Raw genomic sequence first — 16,085 nt, 5'->3', positions numbered from 1 at the left:
TGAGATTTTACGATATGCGAGGTACTGCAGTGACGAGATAGATTCTAAAGCCAAGAATCTAAAGGAGAAATTGATGGTGGTGCAAATGCAGTCCGCTGGGAAGGGTGGCCAGCAGAAGCAGGGGATGGGACGAAAACCAAATGGTCAGAACAAAGATAATGAAGAAGGGCAGAGACCTAGGATAGACTTTGCCACTTTAAAGAAAACGACAAAGTGTCATCTGTGTCATCAGGTGGGGCATTGGCGACGCGAGTGTCCCTTTAACCCTGAAAACGGAGAGCAAGAAGTAGAAGAGCAGGTCCAAGAAGACCCAGTGCAAAAAGTGACAGTCCCAAGCAGTAAGGTGGCCAAAGGGGGGACTTCGGCTCCACGGGCCCAATTCCCACAGCCACCGAAGATAACAGCTGGAGGAAAGGTCTTTAAACAAATGCCTCTGTTTATCGAGGAAGAAAAATGTTATTACATTGATCCATTGACAGGACAACGGGTGGGCAGTGAAGAGGACTGTACCCTCGGGGCAGTTCTAGAAGTGGATCAGAGAGGGCCATTTGTTGAGGCAGAAGTGGCAGGGTGTCCCACTACGTTCTTAGTGGATACTGGGGCTACTCGTTCGACTCTGAGATCAGCGGTGGTTCCAGACTTGCCAATGTCAGGGGAAACAATTCAGGTGGTAGGAGTTGCAAATAAGAGAATGACTAGTCCCTTGACAGAACCAGTGTCTGTGAAAATTGGAAACCACATGAACGAACATCAGTTTGTGGTTTGTGACTCGAGTCCGGTATGTCTGTTAGGTAGGGATTTGTTATGCAAATTGAATTGCACCATATACTGCACCCCACAAGGAGTGGAGGTACAGACTACCGATGATGATGCTACCTTTAAGGTGGCCAATTCAAAATTCTGTGTAGAACTATATCCTACTCTGACTGTAGAAGATCTTCCACAAGACTTAAGAGATGCAGTGGCGTCAGAGGTGTGGGATTTCACAGGAGAAGATATAGGATTGATTAAAGGGGTAGAACCGGTAAAAATTCTGGTAAAACCAAATGTTGAGTTTCCAAGAACGCCTCAATACAAATTGTCCCAGGAAACGATTGCGGGAATAAAGCCTGTGATCGAGTCAATGATACAGCAGGGAATACTGAAGGAAATCGTGGGCAGTCCTTGTAACTCCCCGATTATGGGTTTGCAGAAACCTAGTGGGAAGTTTAGGATAGTTCAGGATTTACGAAAAATTAACAACATAGTCGTTTCATGTTGTCCCGTGGTACCGAATCAATCAGTAATATTGTTTCAAATACCATGTCAAGCAGAATGGTTCACAGTGATAGATCTTTGTCAGGCTTTCTTTTCAATCCCATTGGATGAAGAGAGCAGGTACCTTTTTGCGTTTAAAATGGAAGATCGCGTTTTAACATGGTGTCGAATCCCACAAGGATTCACAGACAGTCCATCCATCTTTAATCAGTTGTTGAAAAAGAATCTTGAGAATCTAGTACTGCCACAGAACTCGGTTCTGGTACAGTACATAGATGACCTACTTGTTGCGTCAGAGACAGAGGAAGCTTGTAAAGTAGATTCAATTGCCTTACTAAATCATTTAGCTGAAAATGGACATAAGGTATCTCCGAGCAAATTACAGTATTGTCTGACAGAAGTACAGTATCTAGGGCACAGGTTAGAAAAAGGGAAACGTAAGGTGTCCCCAGAGAGGATTGAGGCGATAATGAAAATGAATGCGCCTACAACACAGAGAGAAGTTAGAATGTTCTTAGGAATGGTGGGTTACTGCCGACAGTGGATAGTTAACTTTTCACTGAAAGCAAAGCCCTTACAGAAACTGACGCACAAGGAGGCGAGTGATCCGGTACCATGGGATGAAGAATGTCTGGTGGCGTTTTTACAGCTGAGAGACGATTTATGTCGTGCTCCGGCTCTGGGAATGCCAGATTATGAAAAGTCGTTTTCACTCTATTGCTGTGAGAGAGAGGGATGTGCTTTGTCAGTCTTGGCACAGACCCACGGTAATGCCCGTAGACCAGTTGCATATTTTTCGGCTACATTAGATCCAGTAGCCGCAGCGTTGCCCGGATGTCTCAAATCCGTTGCTGCAACGGGTGTCAGCATTGAAAGGAGCGAGAGTATTGTGATGGGACATCCAGTAGTGGTATATGTACCACATTCAGTTGAATTGTTAATGACCAGGACGAAGACGCAGCATCTGACCAATAGTAGGCTCACGCGTTATGAGCAAGTTATACTTGCCGCAGAAAACGTGACTCTCAGGAGATGCTCTGTCTTGAATCCTGCTACTTTGATGCCATTACCTACTGTAATAGAAGGCGAAGGATGTGAAGACCACGATTGCCTTGATGTGACTGAACTATGCACGAAACCCAGACCAGATATAGTGGATGAGCCATTGTCTGACCCCGATGAAATTTACTTTGTTGATGGCTCATGTTTAAGAGACGATACTGGTCGGTTGAGAGCAGCTTATGCTGTTTGTACCATTACTGGAGTGGTGGAAGCCGCCTGCCTGGAAGGAGTACATTCCGCACAGGTAGCAGAGATTATTGCCCTAACTCGTGCCTGCATAGCAGGAAATAGAAAGAGAGTCACCATCTACACGGACAGCCAATATGGTTTCGGTGTGGTTCATGATTTCGGGCAGTTGTGGTCTCAGAGGGGTTACATGACTTCCTCTGGTTCGCCCATTCGAAATGGAGAATTTGTGCGATTGCTGATAGAAGCATTACAAGGTCCTGTTGACATTGCAGTGGTGAAGTGTGTAGCTCATACTAAGAATACAGATTTTGTGTCACAAGGTAATAGATATGCTGATGAAGTCGCACGCTATTGTGCGGAACAAAGTTATTCTTTCTCAAAGGTGGAAATAGAAGGTGCAGAAGAAAAGACTGAATTAAGTATGATGTTAGAAACTGTAGACACTTGGGAGGATTTAAGGATAATGCAGGAGAACGCACCTGAAACAGAGAAAAAGGCATGGGAAATAGCAGGCTGTGTGCGAAGTGAAATGGATTTTTGGGTTTCAGCAGATGGGAGAGCTGTGTTACCTGAAGAATTAGCTAATCCCATGGCGAGAGAAATACATGGTCCAGTACATCTAGGAAGGGATGCTATGATGAGAGTTTTTAGGCAGACTTGGTATTGCCCGAAATTCAGAATAGCAGCAGAATCAGTATGTAAGCGATGTGTTACCTGCCAACAACTGAACGTAGGCAAACGAACACCAGTCACACTGAGTCACATTGGGAGGTCGGGGGGGCCTTTCAATAGAATGCAACTAGATTTCATCGAAATGCCAAGAGTCAATCGCCTTCGGTATGTGTTGGTGATTGTATGCGTATTTTCCAGATGGGTTGAAGCGTACCCTACACGTAGGTGCGATACTCTCACAGTTGCAAAATTGTTGCTCAGGGAGTTGATACCGCGCTTCGGGGTGCCTGCCTCTTTGGAATCGGACAGAGGAAAACATTTTAACAGCGAAATAGTGAAGATGTTGTGCTCCACACTGAATATCGATCAAAAGCTGCATTGTAGTTATCGACCAGAAGCTTCAGGAATTGTGGAACAAGTGAATGGCACTTTGAAAAATAGATTGGCTAAAGTAGTGGCATCCACATCCTTGAGTTGGCCAGATGCTCTTCCATTGGTGCTCATGAGCATGCGCAGCACACCTGATAGGAGGACAGGTCTCTCTCCCCACGAGATCCTGATGGGGAGGGCCATGAGACTTCCTACAGTTCCAACTACTGCTCTATTGAATATTACAGATGATCTGATCTTGGATTATTGTAAAGGACTGTCTGACGCCATCCATTCTGTGTCCCTTCAGGTGCATGCGGCTGAAGTTCCAGCAGCGAGGAACCTGTGTCATGACCTGAACCCAGGGGACTGGGTCCTGGTTAAAAAACACGTCCGGAAGAACTGCCTAGATGTTCGCTGGCGTGGGCCCTTTCAGGTAATCCTGATCACGAACACCGCGGTGAAGTGCGGGGGGCTGCCAAATTGGATCCATGCATCCCATACTAGAAGAGTTCCAGCACCTCTAGAAGGAACAGCTCCCATCCCAGACGAAAGCCCGGAAGTGGAAGAAGAGTCGCAAGAAGGGATTGAGGCAGCTGAGGAGGTGTCGGAAGAAGTTGGGAACGCATCGGATTCAGAAGAAGAGCGAAGGCAGGACGGCAGTGAGACCGAAGACGCAACTGAAGGAGAGAGCAGAAGTGAATACGACTCAGACTCAGATCCGTATCGGAGCGATCAAGAACCAAGTGGGAGGACAAGGAATAGGAGAATAAGGCTTGGAGCTGCTACTTGGCCAACAAGGAGAAGAAGGCTAAGTTTGAGGTCGGCCCAGGAAGAAACGCTTACTCCTATATCCGAAGACTCAGATCCAGAAGAAGATATCCAGGATCAAGCCGAGGAGGGTCTTAGAAGATCAAGTAGGGTGCGAGTGCCTAGCAGAAGATACTCTACTCCCGACTGGACCTACCTTGTTGCAGATGTCTGGGAGACACAGAACAGGGAGGATCAGGGAAGTGGAACTGATCAGAACTGACCCGATCATCACAGTGCAAATAAAGTTTCTACTGCCAGGAGCGGAGACCGAAAGGTTGCTGACACTCAACATCGTTCATCCTGCTCTCCTGAGTGGAATAAGAAAATTGCTTTTAGAGACAGTTGAGTTTCCAGTTTGCTGTTCACGATATCCAATATTGGAGGGAACTCTTCTTCGTTTGGAAATGCTTGAACGAGTAGTAGAATTGCTAGGAGTGCTTATTGTTGTGGATTAAAACCATACTGCGAATGTCTTCAAAGGGGTGCAGATCTGGAAAAGTGAAGAAAGTGATCTTGATTAGAACGGACCCCTTTGTAATTGTGGATATAGAACTGATAGTACCAGGATTAGAAATTGAAAAAACGCTAACTCTCAATTTCGTCCGTCCACTTGTCTTGAGCGAAATAAGGAGAATAATCCTAGAAAAGGTTGACTTTCCATGGTGTGGTACGAACTGTCCAGAACCTGAGGGAATGATACTTCGGATGGACGTTTATGAAGAAGTAGTGTCACTCCTTGAGTCATACATAACTTCAGACGAAAATAAGACTTTTGAAAAGAAATTGTAAATTGTTGCAAGATAACCTAGCGCCGAGTGGAAGAAGAAAATTGGTAGGGGTTTCCTTTTAGCGGATGGAGAAGGGCTAGGGTTGTCTATTTTACTGGACTTTGAACTGTTTTGCGGAAACAAATTGTCAAGCTTCCAAGTGTTCCAAGAAAGACATTGCAAGAAAGAAAGACTTTGTTTGAAAAGAAGAGGAAGTGAATGCTGGAAGATAGTCGAAAACTACATTGTTTGAGAACATGGAGGCTGGCAACCCGAACCGCAGGGCAAAATGTATAGCTGTTACATTTTTAGGAGTAGTGGTTTCTCTTATAATTTTAGTGGTAACTGTTTCATTCCTAGCGGGACACGAAGGGGATGGAACCACAGTTAAGGAGGATAAGGGAGTGTCAACACCGAGAACTACCATTATTAAGGAGAAGGGAAACATCAATGAGAAAGACAAAGCGTTGTTAGATGCAGAAGTAAAAAGGTTACACATGGATGAGTCACAGGGGAATTACAAGTCAAATGCTTATGCTAAGTTGCTTTATGAATATGTTGATGCCATGGAAGTAAAGGACTGTTATGTCTGTATGCAATTACCAATTTCGGTGGAGGAGGGTATCAAATACCATCATCTCCCGTTGACATATGGAATAACGTGCAGTTTATTGTTAAGTATGTTTTATGGACGAGACGGATTTGAGTATTACTTCTCGAATTTCGACTCGACATTGCCAGAGGTTCCGAATTTCAAGCATTTGAACAAATGGGACTACTACAAAAGCGAAGACAGGTTACACAAATGGTTTATTCCATGGAAAACGTTAGATACTTCACATGCTCGAAACAACAATCTGACTTGTCAAATATCAGAAGTTGAGAAAAAGTTTATAGCTCAGGTAGATACTAGATACAGAAAGCAGAAGGCATTGAAGGCATCAGGACAAGGAGAAACAGATTGGACCAAGGAGGAAAGGGCACAACAACGAAAAGGTAGTATTGGTCCAATTGCTTTGGATAAGGAGAAACGGGGGAAACTGTGCATTCACAGGAGTTACTCCTACTATGAAAACGTTTATGTAGGACAAGTCAATTGCGAACATGCTTTTCAATTGGAGTACTACTCTAAGAACTTCATGAAAGGGATGCAAGCAATACCAAATGTATATTTTGTATGTGGAAGATATGCCTATGTGAAGTTACCAGATAATTGGTACGGATCATGCTATCTGGCTGTTGTCTTCCCTAAAATATATCATGTTGAGAATTTAGACACGCCTAAGAAAGAAATATCAACTAGATGGAAGCGAGGGCTGGGTGCAGCAGAAGTAATCGGAGATGTAATAGGTGCTGCATTCCCTTTCTTAGGATTGATAATGAATGACATTAAGATCAGGAGGTTAGCTACAGTCGTAGATAGACTGTCTGCCAGTACTGCAAGATCCTTGATGCTGATAGAAGGGGAGATGCAATCGATTAGGGCAATGGTTCTTCAGAACCGACTTGCTTTAGATGTTCTGTTAGCAAAAGAGGGAGGAGTCTGTAGGGCCTTGAAGGTCCAGGAATGCTGTACTTACATTCCAGACAATTCAAAGCCTCTAGAGAAGTATATACAAAACATCACTGCCATACACTACGAAATTGAGGACCTGGCAAAGGTAAATGTGTGGGAAAAAGTAGGCCATGGAATGGGTAAAGTTGGAAGTTGGTTTGCCAACTTAGGAAAGGGTATCGTTTGGTACATATTGAAACCCATCATCATAGTAGTGATTTGTGTAATCACTTTGTGGGGATTGGTGCGTTTGTATCAATGGTATAGAGCAAATAGGTTACAGAGAGCTATGAAGAAACAGGAAGAAGAGTTGACAGCGATGCAGGACACTCAATATAAGAGTCTGAAAGCATTAGAGAGTATGAAAAGAAGTGGTACTGTCCTGACTTCACTTTAAAGGTTCTACATTTTTGTGTCATGGTAATGATGACCCCTGAAGGTCATCAAAGGGGGGACTGAGAGAGCACAAGTTTGGAAAAAAATGTATAAGTACGCCATATTTACAAGCACGTAGTTAGTTAACATGTACTTTGCACCAGAGTGTTTATATTTAGAAGTGAAATACACAGAGTGTCTTATATTCAGTAGTGAAATGCATAGAATGTTTAAGTAGAGTAACAATAATCATAACTGTGTGAGACTAATGTAGAAATGTTTGGGATGAATATGAAAACCTCACGTTCTCATGTTAAAGGAATAATGTAAGAGTTGAATGTAACTCTAAAAACCAGTATTTTGTGTAGGCCTCATGGCAATTCACAAGCAAATCTAAACGTGCTGCTAAAATAATGTGAGACAAGGTTGACATGGTTCTTTCAAAATGTACTATTGAACTTAGGGTTAAAGGTATATGCTTTATAGATGTGTTATTTTAGAAACGTATGCTAGTTAAGAATGTTTGCTGTTTAAATCAAGTTAACGTTTTTAGAGTGCAGGAACCTGCTGCATGTAAATCAAGTAGGCCAGAGCAGATAATGTCATGTAGTTTAAATCGTCATGTGCTCGTTAGAGGAGAGGTCGTGAGGTGTCCAGTATGGAGCTCTGAGAGTGTTTTATGGCCTAAGATATGGTGAAGTCTGGAATTTGAGGCCCACTGCAGGACGAGCTGTATGCAGGTGCGAGGGTCCTAATCAGCTCGAATGAAAGGGACTTTGTTCAGTGGCGCCTTGCGCAGGCCTGTAGGAGTTTCCAGGAATTTCAGGGGGTATCAGCGCACGGAAGAAGAAGCCTGGGAACCAAGGTCAACTTTAACGAGGGTCTTCAAGAGTACCATCATGGAGTTTGCCGCGGAAAGATGTACCACGTGAGGGGCGTCCCAAGGGGCGTTTCTATTGGAAATGTGATTTGGTATTAGGGAAAGTGACCCGGGAGAAGAGCAGAGCAGATGATTTTGGGAGCCTAAGGAAGCGGATGGGTAGGCAGATAGGCTGATCAGGAGAGACCCATTATCAGAGAAGAGACAAAGAGAAGTGCGTGATCTTCTTAGGAAATCACCACGGCTGACACCTAGAGGGTTAAGATCTTGCTAAGTAGGGATGTCATTTAGTGTAGTGTAGGGACAGACTAACCTTAATTTTCTTTTCTGTAATGACTTTGAGGTTGCAACTTGTATCCATTTTAGCAACCCTGATGGTATTCGAACTTGTACTTATTATTTTGTTCTTCAGACTCAGACTATTCAAGAAATTCATGTTCATAGTGATACCGATATACCTTTTGAATCTCATTTTGAGAAGTTTGTATCTTCAGTTATCTTTGACTTTATATTAAATCTTTAAAACTTAATTTTGGTCAGTGGTCATTTAGAGTGGTGTAAGTTCTTAAACAGATTGTTTATTGTGAGATTACCTTTTACTCAAGACAGGTACCAACGATTCGGTCGACAGGAAATGGGATTTGGTAAGATAATTAGTAACCAGTAATCCCGCGTTAGCAAAACCATTAAAGATGGCCAGTAGGTCCATGTTCTTATCACAGGCGTGTTCTGGCATCAAGCTGCTTTTGGCTTAAGGCTACAAAACACAAATTGTCATATTCCTTGATCATATGTCCTATAATTATAAAATGCATTGTGTAACACTTACCAGTTCCCTGATCACAAAGTTGCTCGCAGGCGTCTGTCGTCCTCTGGCCGCAGAGATCCCGCACCCATGGAGATGTGGAGTTGATTTGATAATACAGGGAGAGCTTGGCCGGATTCAACCAATCAGAGAGGTCCAAATAGCTTCCTTCACTGACAACAAAGCTGCTTCCTGCGATCGAACAAACAGAGAAATGCAAATGCAATCAGAGGGCTATATATTTCAAACAAATGCTACACCTGGAGGCATGGGAATTTCATGACAGGCCTGGAATTAAATCTGAAGCAGGTGTTAATGGGCCTCAAAAAATAACTGCATACGCACACAGCAGTTTTAACAAAATTAACAGGCACGTTAAAAAAGAAGTCTCGCCAATTAATTATAAAAACTGCTGAAGCTTTCCATCGAACCTTTTAGAAGTTTAAAAATATAAATTCAAAGTTGAGTACATGACTCTGACAGATCATGATATCATTCAAATACTGGAGGATGGCACTCGCGAATAATTCTGAACGAAAAATGGTACAGCATACTTACGTTGTACTAAACAAATATTGCCTTTGTCGTATAAACTTCTGCAAGTCTACTCGCCTTTACTGCGAGATAACTGAAAATGCATTTGGTATCTGTTGATTTGTCCCAGTATTCACATTGATGAGAACCAGCACTGAACCTGGACACCATTTTGTTTGAACACCAATTAATTCATGCGGACAGAGGTTCATTATTACTTTAGCTTTTTGATGATCACTTCAACAAATGGGGCCAACTTCTGAAAAAAGTTTCTCTGAGTTTGTGTGACTTACTCCAGGTTTTAACTCTCCTGGAACTAGGAATAAACATTGTCGAAACCTATTGGACTCTACACTGTGGCCTACTGGCTTTGGCAATACTTTTTGCCAATGCTGGACAGCAGTTGCAAAAGCAACATTTTTGCAGATGCTGTACAGCATCACCCGAAAGAGGATGAAAAAAGAGTGCAATGGCATGTACATGCACATGAGTAACTCTGTGCCACAAACTCCGCTCCGGAGTTTGCGGATTTTTGCATACTCCACGTTCCGCGGGGAATGCGAAGTCTGCAAAATGTTCAGACTCAGCAGCGTAGCAGAGTTCAGCCCCGGAACCCTCCCGCTTCCCACCACCTGCAATAAATATTTTTAATAAAAAACTTACAATTAAAGTAAAATAAAAGCCCACTTACCTTTATCACGGCGTCTCCGGGCTGCCCTCCTCCTCCTTGCATGCGCAGTCCTATCATGACGTACATCTGACGTAGGGAATTACAGCGAGGAAGAGGGCAGCCCGGAGACGCCACGATAAAGGTAAGAGGGCTTTTATTTTACTTTAATTGTAATTTTTATTTTAAAATATTTAATTGTGGGGAGTGGGAGGTGCGGAGTGGAGCTACACGGAGTTTTTGCCCACCTCTGTGGCATAGCTGCCAAGGTTTCAGATTGCCTAAGTGTGACATTTTCATATATCAGTGTAATTATGAGTGACATTTCAATGACTATGAGTGACACTTTCGGGCAAGCAAAATCAAGCAATGAAGACGAGGGAAGCATATATAAATATCAGAAATGACACACATTTGAGCAACGAGAAACTAAGAAGATCTTAAAACTGCTGCAATTGACCTATGGCTTTACTGTTACTCAATATTGGTGACTGCTGTAATTTCTACTGTAATGCTCTTTGTCTCTCATATATGGCCCAACACCATCGTGTAGTATCAATCATTTATATGCCTTATATGATCTATTTTATTCCTAAAGCACTCAAACATCTTTCGGTCCCTCTCTCACAAACAGTTCATTTGCTTTATAGTTCTGCTCATTCCAATGTAGGGTGTCAGGGCACTTCACATCCGACACACATTATATCAACACGATGACTCTTTCGTGGGTACTCCAGTCTAGCAAATGTTATTCGTAGCACATCTCCCCTGATAGCAGCTGAAGTGGTTAATAGGTAGTTCATACATCAAACAAGCAATAGTGTGGGATGAAACTGAAGCTCTTTGCAGTGTTCACAAACATTCTGTGTGGTGGACTGCAAGAAATCGAGCACAAATATATAATTAGCAACTGGGGGCTCAGGCCAGCAGAATATTGAAAAAATCCTGCAGTGTCACCTGTGACCTTAGTATCAGCACAGGCCGGCACTGACTGCAGGCTGCAGCTGCCTGACCACGCGCTGCCATTGTAAATCACACAGGCTGGTGGCACTTACTTGGGACAGTAGTCGCAGAGTCCGGAGGAGTGTAGCGCCGTGAGTGGCGCTTTAACAATTGCTTGATATGTGGCGCCGCGGCCATCTCTCTGTAAGGCAGTGGCTGCAGGCTCACTTAGGCCGTAAGCCACTGCGCCCTGCGGTAATTTGGGTTTGCCGGCCGGCCGCCTCAATTATTGTCACCCTCCAGGCTGGCAGGACAGTGATTCCCAGGCGGGGCCCGCCGTCCACAGTGACACGCAGACTCTGTCCTGGCGGCCGTTGCAACCGGGTGGGTCACTCACTCCTCTCGGGCTCCCTCAGGTCATCTGGCATTACTGAATTGAAGGGATTAAGTAAATTAACGGCTGATAGCGCACGTCGGCGCCGGTGCGACCAGTGCTTCCTGGAGGCAGCGCTGCGAGCGCCATATTTGAACATTTGCGGAGCCGCGAAAAACACTAGGCAGCTGGCACTTTAATTTACAATCTTCCGGGGCAGCAGGATGTGATGTCACTGCGCCCCCCAAGCGCCGGCCTCAAGATGCAGGGATTTAAGGTGATACATTGTATCATTGTATCAGTGTGAGTCACGGTCCCTGCAAGCAGCCTTAATTAATCAACTGCAAGCCTGTGAGAGCAGTGGGGGCACGGCGCGCTGCCATACTAAACAGTTTTAACAGCCAGCCAGCACTTCAGTGGCCGGTGTGAGACACATGCATTAATGCGTGACAACGCATTTCAGTGCGGTGATGCGGAACACCACACTGAAATGCGTTAGCGTCACACCTGATGCGTGATGCTTGGCAGGCCTGCTGTGGAGCGCCGCATAGAGCAACTCCGCCTGCTCTGCCTGGGGACACACATGAGCATCATAAGACTATGAAAGTTCAGTATGATGATGAATGCACTCGCATGTGTACCACAGGTGCACGCATAAGGTATTAAGCGGCTGCCATTTTGATTATTTTTCATTTACTACTTGGGGCGGTTCCTGAAATAATGAATTTAAATGTGCAAGAAAGTGCTTTCTAAAAATAGAGCCGCCTGGCAGCAAATGGCAGGTCCCTCCCAAAAATTTAAAAATACCTGTTTTGTAAAGAAATTTGACAAGGGAGGGGAGGGAGCAATATTTTAAAGAGTAGGGCAGCGGTTAGGGGAGAAGTCCACTTAAAAGGGAGCAACAGGGAGAGGGCGGGAGAGCAATGGCGGAGCTTGAGGTGTGGGAGGGTGAAATAAAAAAAGAGAAAGCAAAAAGCTATTTGTCAGGAAGCAACGGATGAGTTGGGGTGGGAGGAGTGAGGAGCAACACAGAGCAGCCTGTGTGAAAGTATCTGAGGAGGGAAGCAGCACATGAGGCACAGAGCAATAAGAGAGTTGAAAAAAAATGTTTCCTGAATATGATTAGTGGAAAGATACAAGACATCTATGCAAAAGGATGTCAATAAAGCTATGCTCCAGGGGAGTGACAAACATAATGGAAAGAAATCCTTGAACAATGACCTAGCTAATGAGAATGAAAGAAACCTAACCAGTGGTAAGCAGTGGATTGGCACAAAGCCTACTCTACGTTTGTGTATGGTTCACAAAAGGTTTTTTGACAACAGGCAGCTAAAATCTTATCTGTAGGTGAGACCTAGAAAGTTTTTGTGAATTGGGTTTACAGTAACGAGGTTAAAAAGTGACTGAAGGACTGATTCCAAAAAGCAATTTTCAACAACTTCAACACCATCCAGCCTTTATTTCATGGGTATAATTTAGAACTGAGGCCCAAAAACAAGTGGTAAGTCCTCAATTACATTTTGCATTTGCATCAATTCAGAGGCAAATCTATGGTGACAGAGGAGTGTACTCAGTCAGATGGTCAAAAAGAATGATTCTTCCCTCTGGTTCATTGCAGTGGATGTCCTTAGTTCTACACTGCAATCAGCTTAATGTTGATCTTGGTTTGTAAAGTGTTTTTACTGGTCTTCATATTGTGCTTTTTCAACTTCTGAATACCTCACTTACAGCAATTCATATTTGCTAATATTTATAAGGGGCAATCGAGATTACCTATTTTGTGACACAAATCTAGTCAACGCGTAAGATCAACTGCAATGCATTAAGGGACAATTGAGCTGGAAACATCTGTATTTATGCTGAAATCAGTAAACTATTTGCTTAAGTAAAGATCTAACTGCATTGGTTGACAGGATACACACATTATTGTAATTTCAGTGGCATGGGGGTGCATATACCACAGATGTGCATTTTATGACACACTAAATGTACAGGCCACATACGAAAATTCCCGGCCGCTATCTTACCACACAAGACCACGGCAATTACGCCAAGATACAATTGCAGCCACACCATCCAACAAATTCTATGCATGATTATCCACAATACCAATTTGGGATTCAAGCCCCTCGCATTACACTAGGCGAGGCTCCTGGCTCACACACTAATGATTCTCGATGCCTTTGCCTCACACAGGTACACAAGTATAGGTTTATTAATTGGACCAATAGCTATAATTCACAATAGCATCACAAAGAATTCTCGAAAACAATGGGCAAATTATTGACAAGGTAAAACTACAACAGTAAGACCTCTTCCATCTAATTCAGATTTTGTTCTTAGCCTTGAAAAAGCTCTAGGCCTGTGAGCCACCAAACAAGGCAAAACATGTGCGGACTTATCATGTGTAGCTTGCACTTAGACGATTGGTTGATCAAATGTAACTTGCACTTGGATGATTGGCTGATTGAATATAACTTGAACTTGAATACATATAAAAATCTAAGCAACTACTTTGATGTAAATCTGAAAATGTGTCTCTCAATGAATGCCTAAGGTTTTGGTTTGGGGAAAAAACCATTAAGGCATTTAGTGTATCATAAAATGAACTTCTGTGGTATATGCATCCCACATGCCACTGATTTTGTTGCATAAGCAAATATATAACTATAATACTACTCCTGGGTATTAGACAAATGTTGCTCATTTGATCATTAACTCTTTCTCATTCACACATTTTCTTCTTTTCAGAGCCCTAAAAAATAAGGGTTGCGACCCATGATGGACTAATTCTCAGAGTCCACAATAGAGTTTTGTGAAATGCTGATGGAGATAGCAGGGACTCCCATGGTTCCATGCTGCTGAAATTCAAATGGACTCATGAATCCATGAATCATCGGAGACAGGGCGTGGGGGTTACTGCCCCGGAAACCACACGAGAATATCATTCAACAGATTGCCGGGTAACTACCTCCAAAGTATCAATCCAGAAGGTACTAAAGGGAACATTATCCCTAAGAAAACTGAGAGAGCAGCCACTGCCTGGTAAAAACCCTCACATTGATGATGCAATAGGAGATGCTCCGTAAACACGAGCAAGAGCCCTGGTCCATCAGGTCCTGCTTGGCACCCCCTGCCAGAACACAGAAAAGGCAGCTATGCACAAGTGATCACTACCAAAGTATTAAGGTAGTCGATATGTCCTTGTTACCAATACTACAAAGCACATATTAAGCAGGTACTGCCTGATGGACACCATAAGAGAACAGACAAAGCAGATATTGTCTGATATCTGTTACATGACTCTTAAGAAAGTGGGTGGTACCTGCTAACCACACACCAAAGCACAGAGCAAGGAGTGTCTGGCTATTGGTCACTACAATAGCCAAGTAAACGATGTGCAGTCTGCTGAGCATGAATACAGCTGAATGAAAACAAATACCCCCAGGTGACCACAGCCATAAGAAAGAGAGGAGCAGGTACAAAAATAAACAATGGAGATGTGTCTGTCAAACACCACCACCAGAAAGACAGAAGACAACAGGCAATACAATACAAGGTACAGAAGACAACTGAGTGCAGGATAGTATTACAAATACAACCCAAAAAGGGAATATGAAATCAAATGGCAAGCACCAGCAGTGAGTAGTATAATAGAGCATGGAAACAATAGGTAATATCTTTTATATGGTATCACAACAGAGCACGAGTTGCAGCTATCCCGAACATAGCCGCAGATCTAGCAGGCCAAAGAAAGATGCGAGCAACAGCTGGATGGAATTAAGCACCAGATCTAACAGACCACGAAGAGCTAAGGAAAGGATTAGCACCCACACACACATCTACTCTATGGCAATGAAAGACTGTGGAACGCCTACAAAACAGCACTGTATGTCCATATTCGAGTCAGGCAGATGTGCAAATGTCAGGCACTGAAATCTAGAGCAGAGTGAGGAGAGTGAAAAATGTCAGACACAAAGAACCACACCAGGGGCGGCTCTAGGCTCATGGCGGCCCTGGGCAGGGAGCGTAGGTAGGGGGTCTCGGAGGAGGGGGTCCGGGTGGGGCGGAGCGCGGAGGCCAGTGCAGAGGGGGCAGGGGGGTCAGGGTGTTTGGAAGTGGAACAGAGCCGGAGGCCGCCAAATCCCTGCCAGGGGATGCCACGCAAATATGTCATCCTCAGAGGATTATTATATTAAGGATGTAAATTGGTGTGGTGGCCCCTGGGGTTTGGTGGACCTGTGCAGGTGCACAGCTTGTGCCTAAAGCAGCCCCTGACCACACTGTCAAAAAGACAGGAAGGCGGTCGGAAAGAAAAATATCACCCATCACATCTACATATTAGCTAGGAAAGAGAGTGGGAGTAGCCAATACAAATCACCAAACAATGGACTGCCCACATTACTTACCGGTAATTACATTATGCCTATTTCTACTCCCTCGCTTTAATTCATTACAAGTGAGGTGGTCCTGCCTTGCAAGACACCAATACTAAGGTAAAATAAAACCCAGCCACTCCTCCTGTAAGTAAAAAGGTTGGCCATGAAAACAACACAGGGTCTATGAATTACAGCGAGTGAGTAGGACTAGGCATAATGCAGTGATGGGCTAGATTGTTAGGAATCTTTGCGGCGTCCGTCCTCATTTTACTATGTAACCAGGAACACAAACAACAGACAATTGCAGTTGAATGTTCAAATTCAGAAGGCTTTAATGAAATCAAATTGTTCATACCTATTATTGCTTCATAGAGGAGAGCACTTTATATCCTACCACTTCATCTAGGTGTGTCTCATCCGAACCCTATAGCGATTGATGAAGAATG

General features: G+C 43.8%; 1 protein-coding gene across 4 annotated transcripts in view; it reads right to left on the bottom strand.

Annotated features, from left to right (window-relative positions):
* Window positions 1–16,085, bottom strand: part of ASTN2 (astrotactin 2) — a 2,754,112-nt gene that overhangs the window by 1,376,666 nt on the left and 1,361,361 nt on the right. For all 4 annotated transcript variants that reach the window (XM_078641978.1, XM_078641979.1, XM_078641981.1 and 1 more), the window contains one exon: window positions 8,769–8,936. In XM_078641978.1, the coding sequence (XP_078498104.1) occupies window positions 8,769–8,936 (168 nt within the window). The remainder of the gene's footprint in view (window positions 1–8,768; window positions 8,937–16,085) is intronic.

The sequence above is a fragment of the Lissotriton helveticus genome, chromosome 5_1, assembly GCF_964261635.1.
Source record: "Lissotriton helveticus chromosome 5_1, aLisHel1.1, whole genome shotgun sequence".
NCBI classification, from domain to species: Eukaryota; Metazoa; Chordata; class Amphibia; order Caudata; family Salamandridae; genus Lissotriton; species Lissotriton helveticus.
This window is presented reverse-complemented; position numbering and strand designations above follow the sequence as displayed.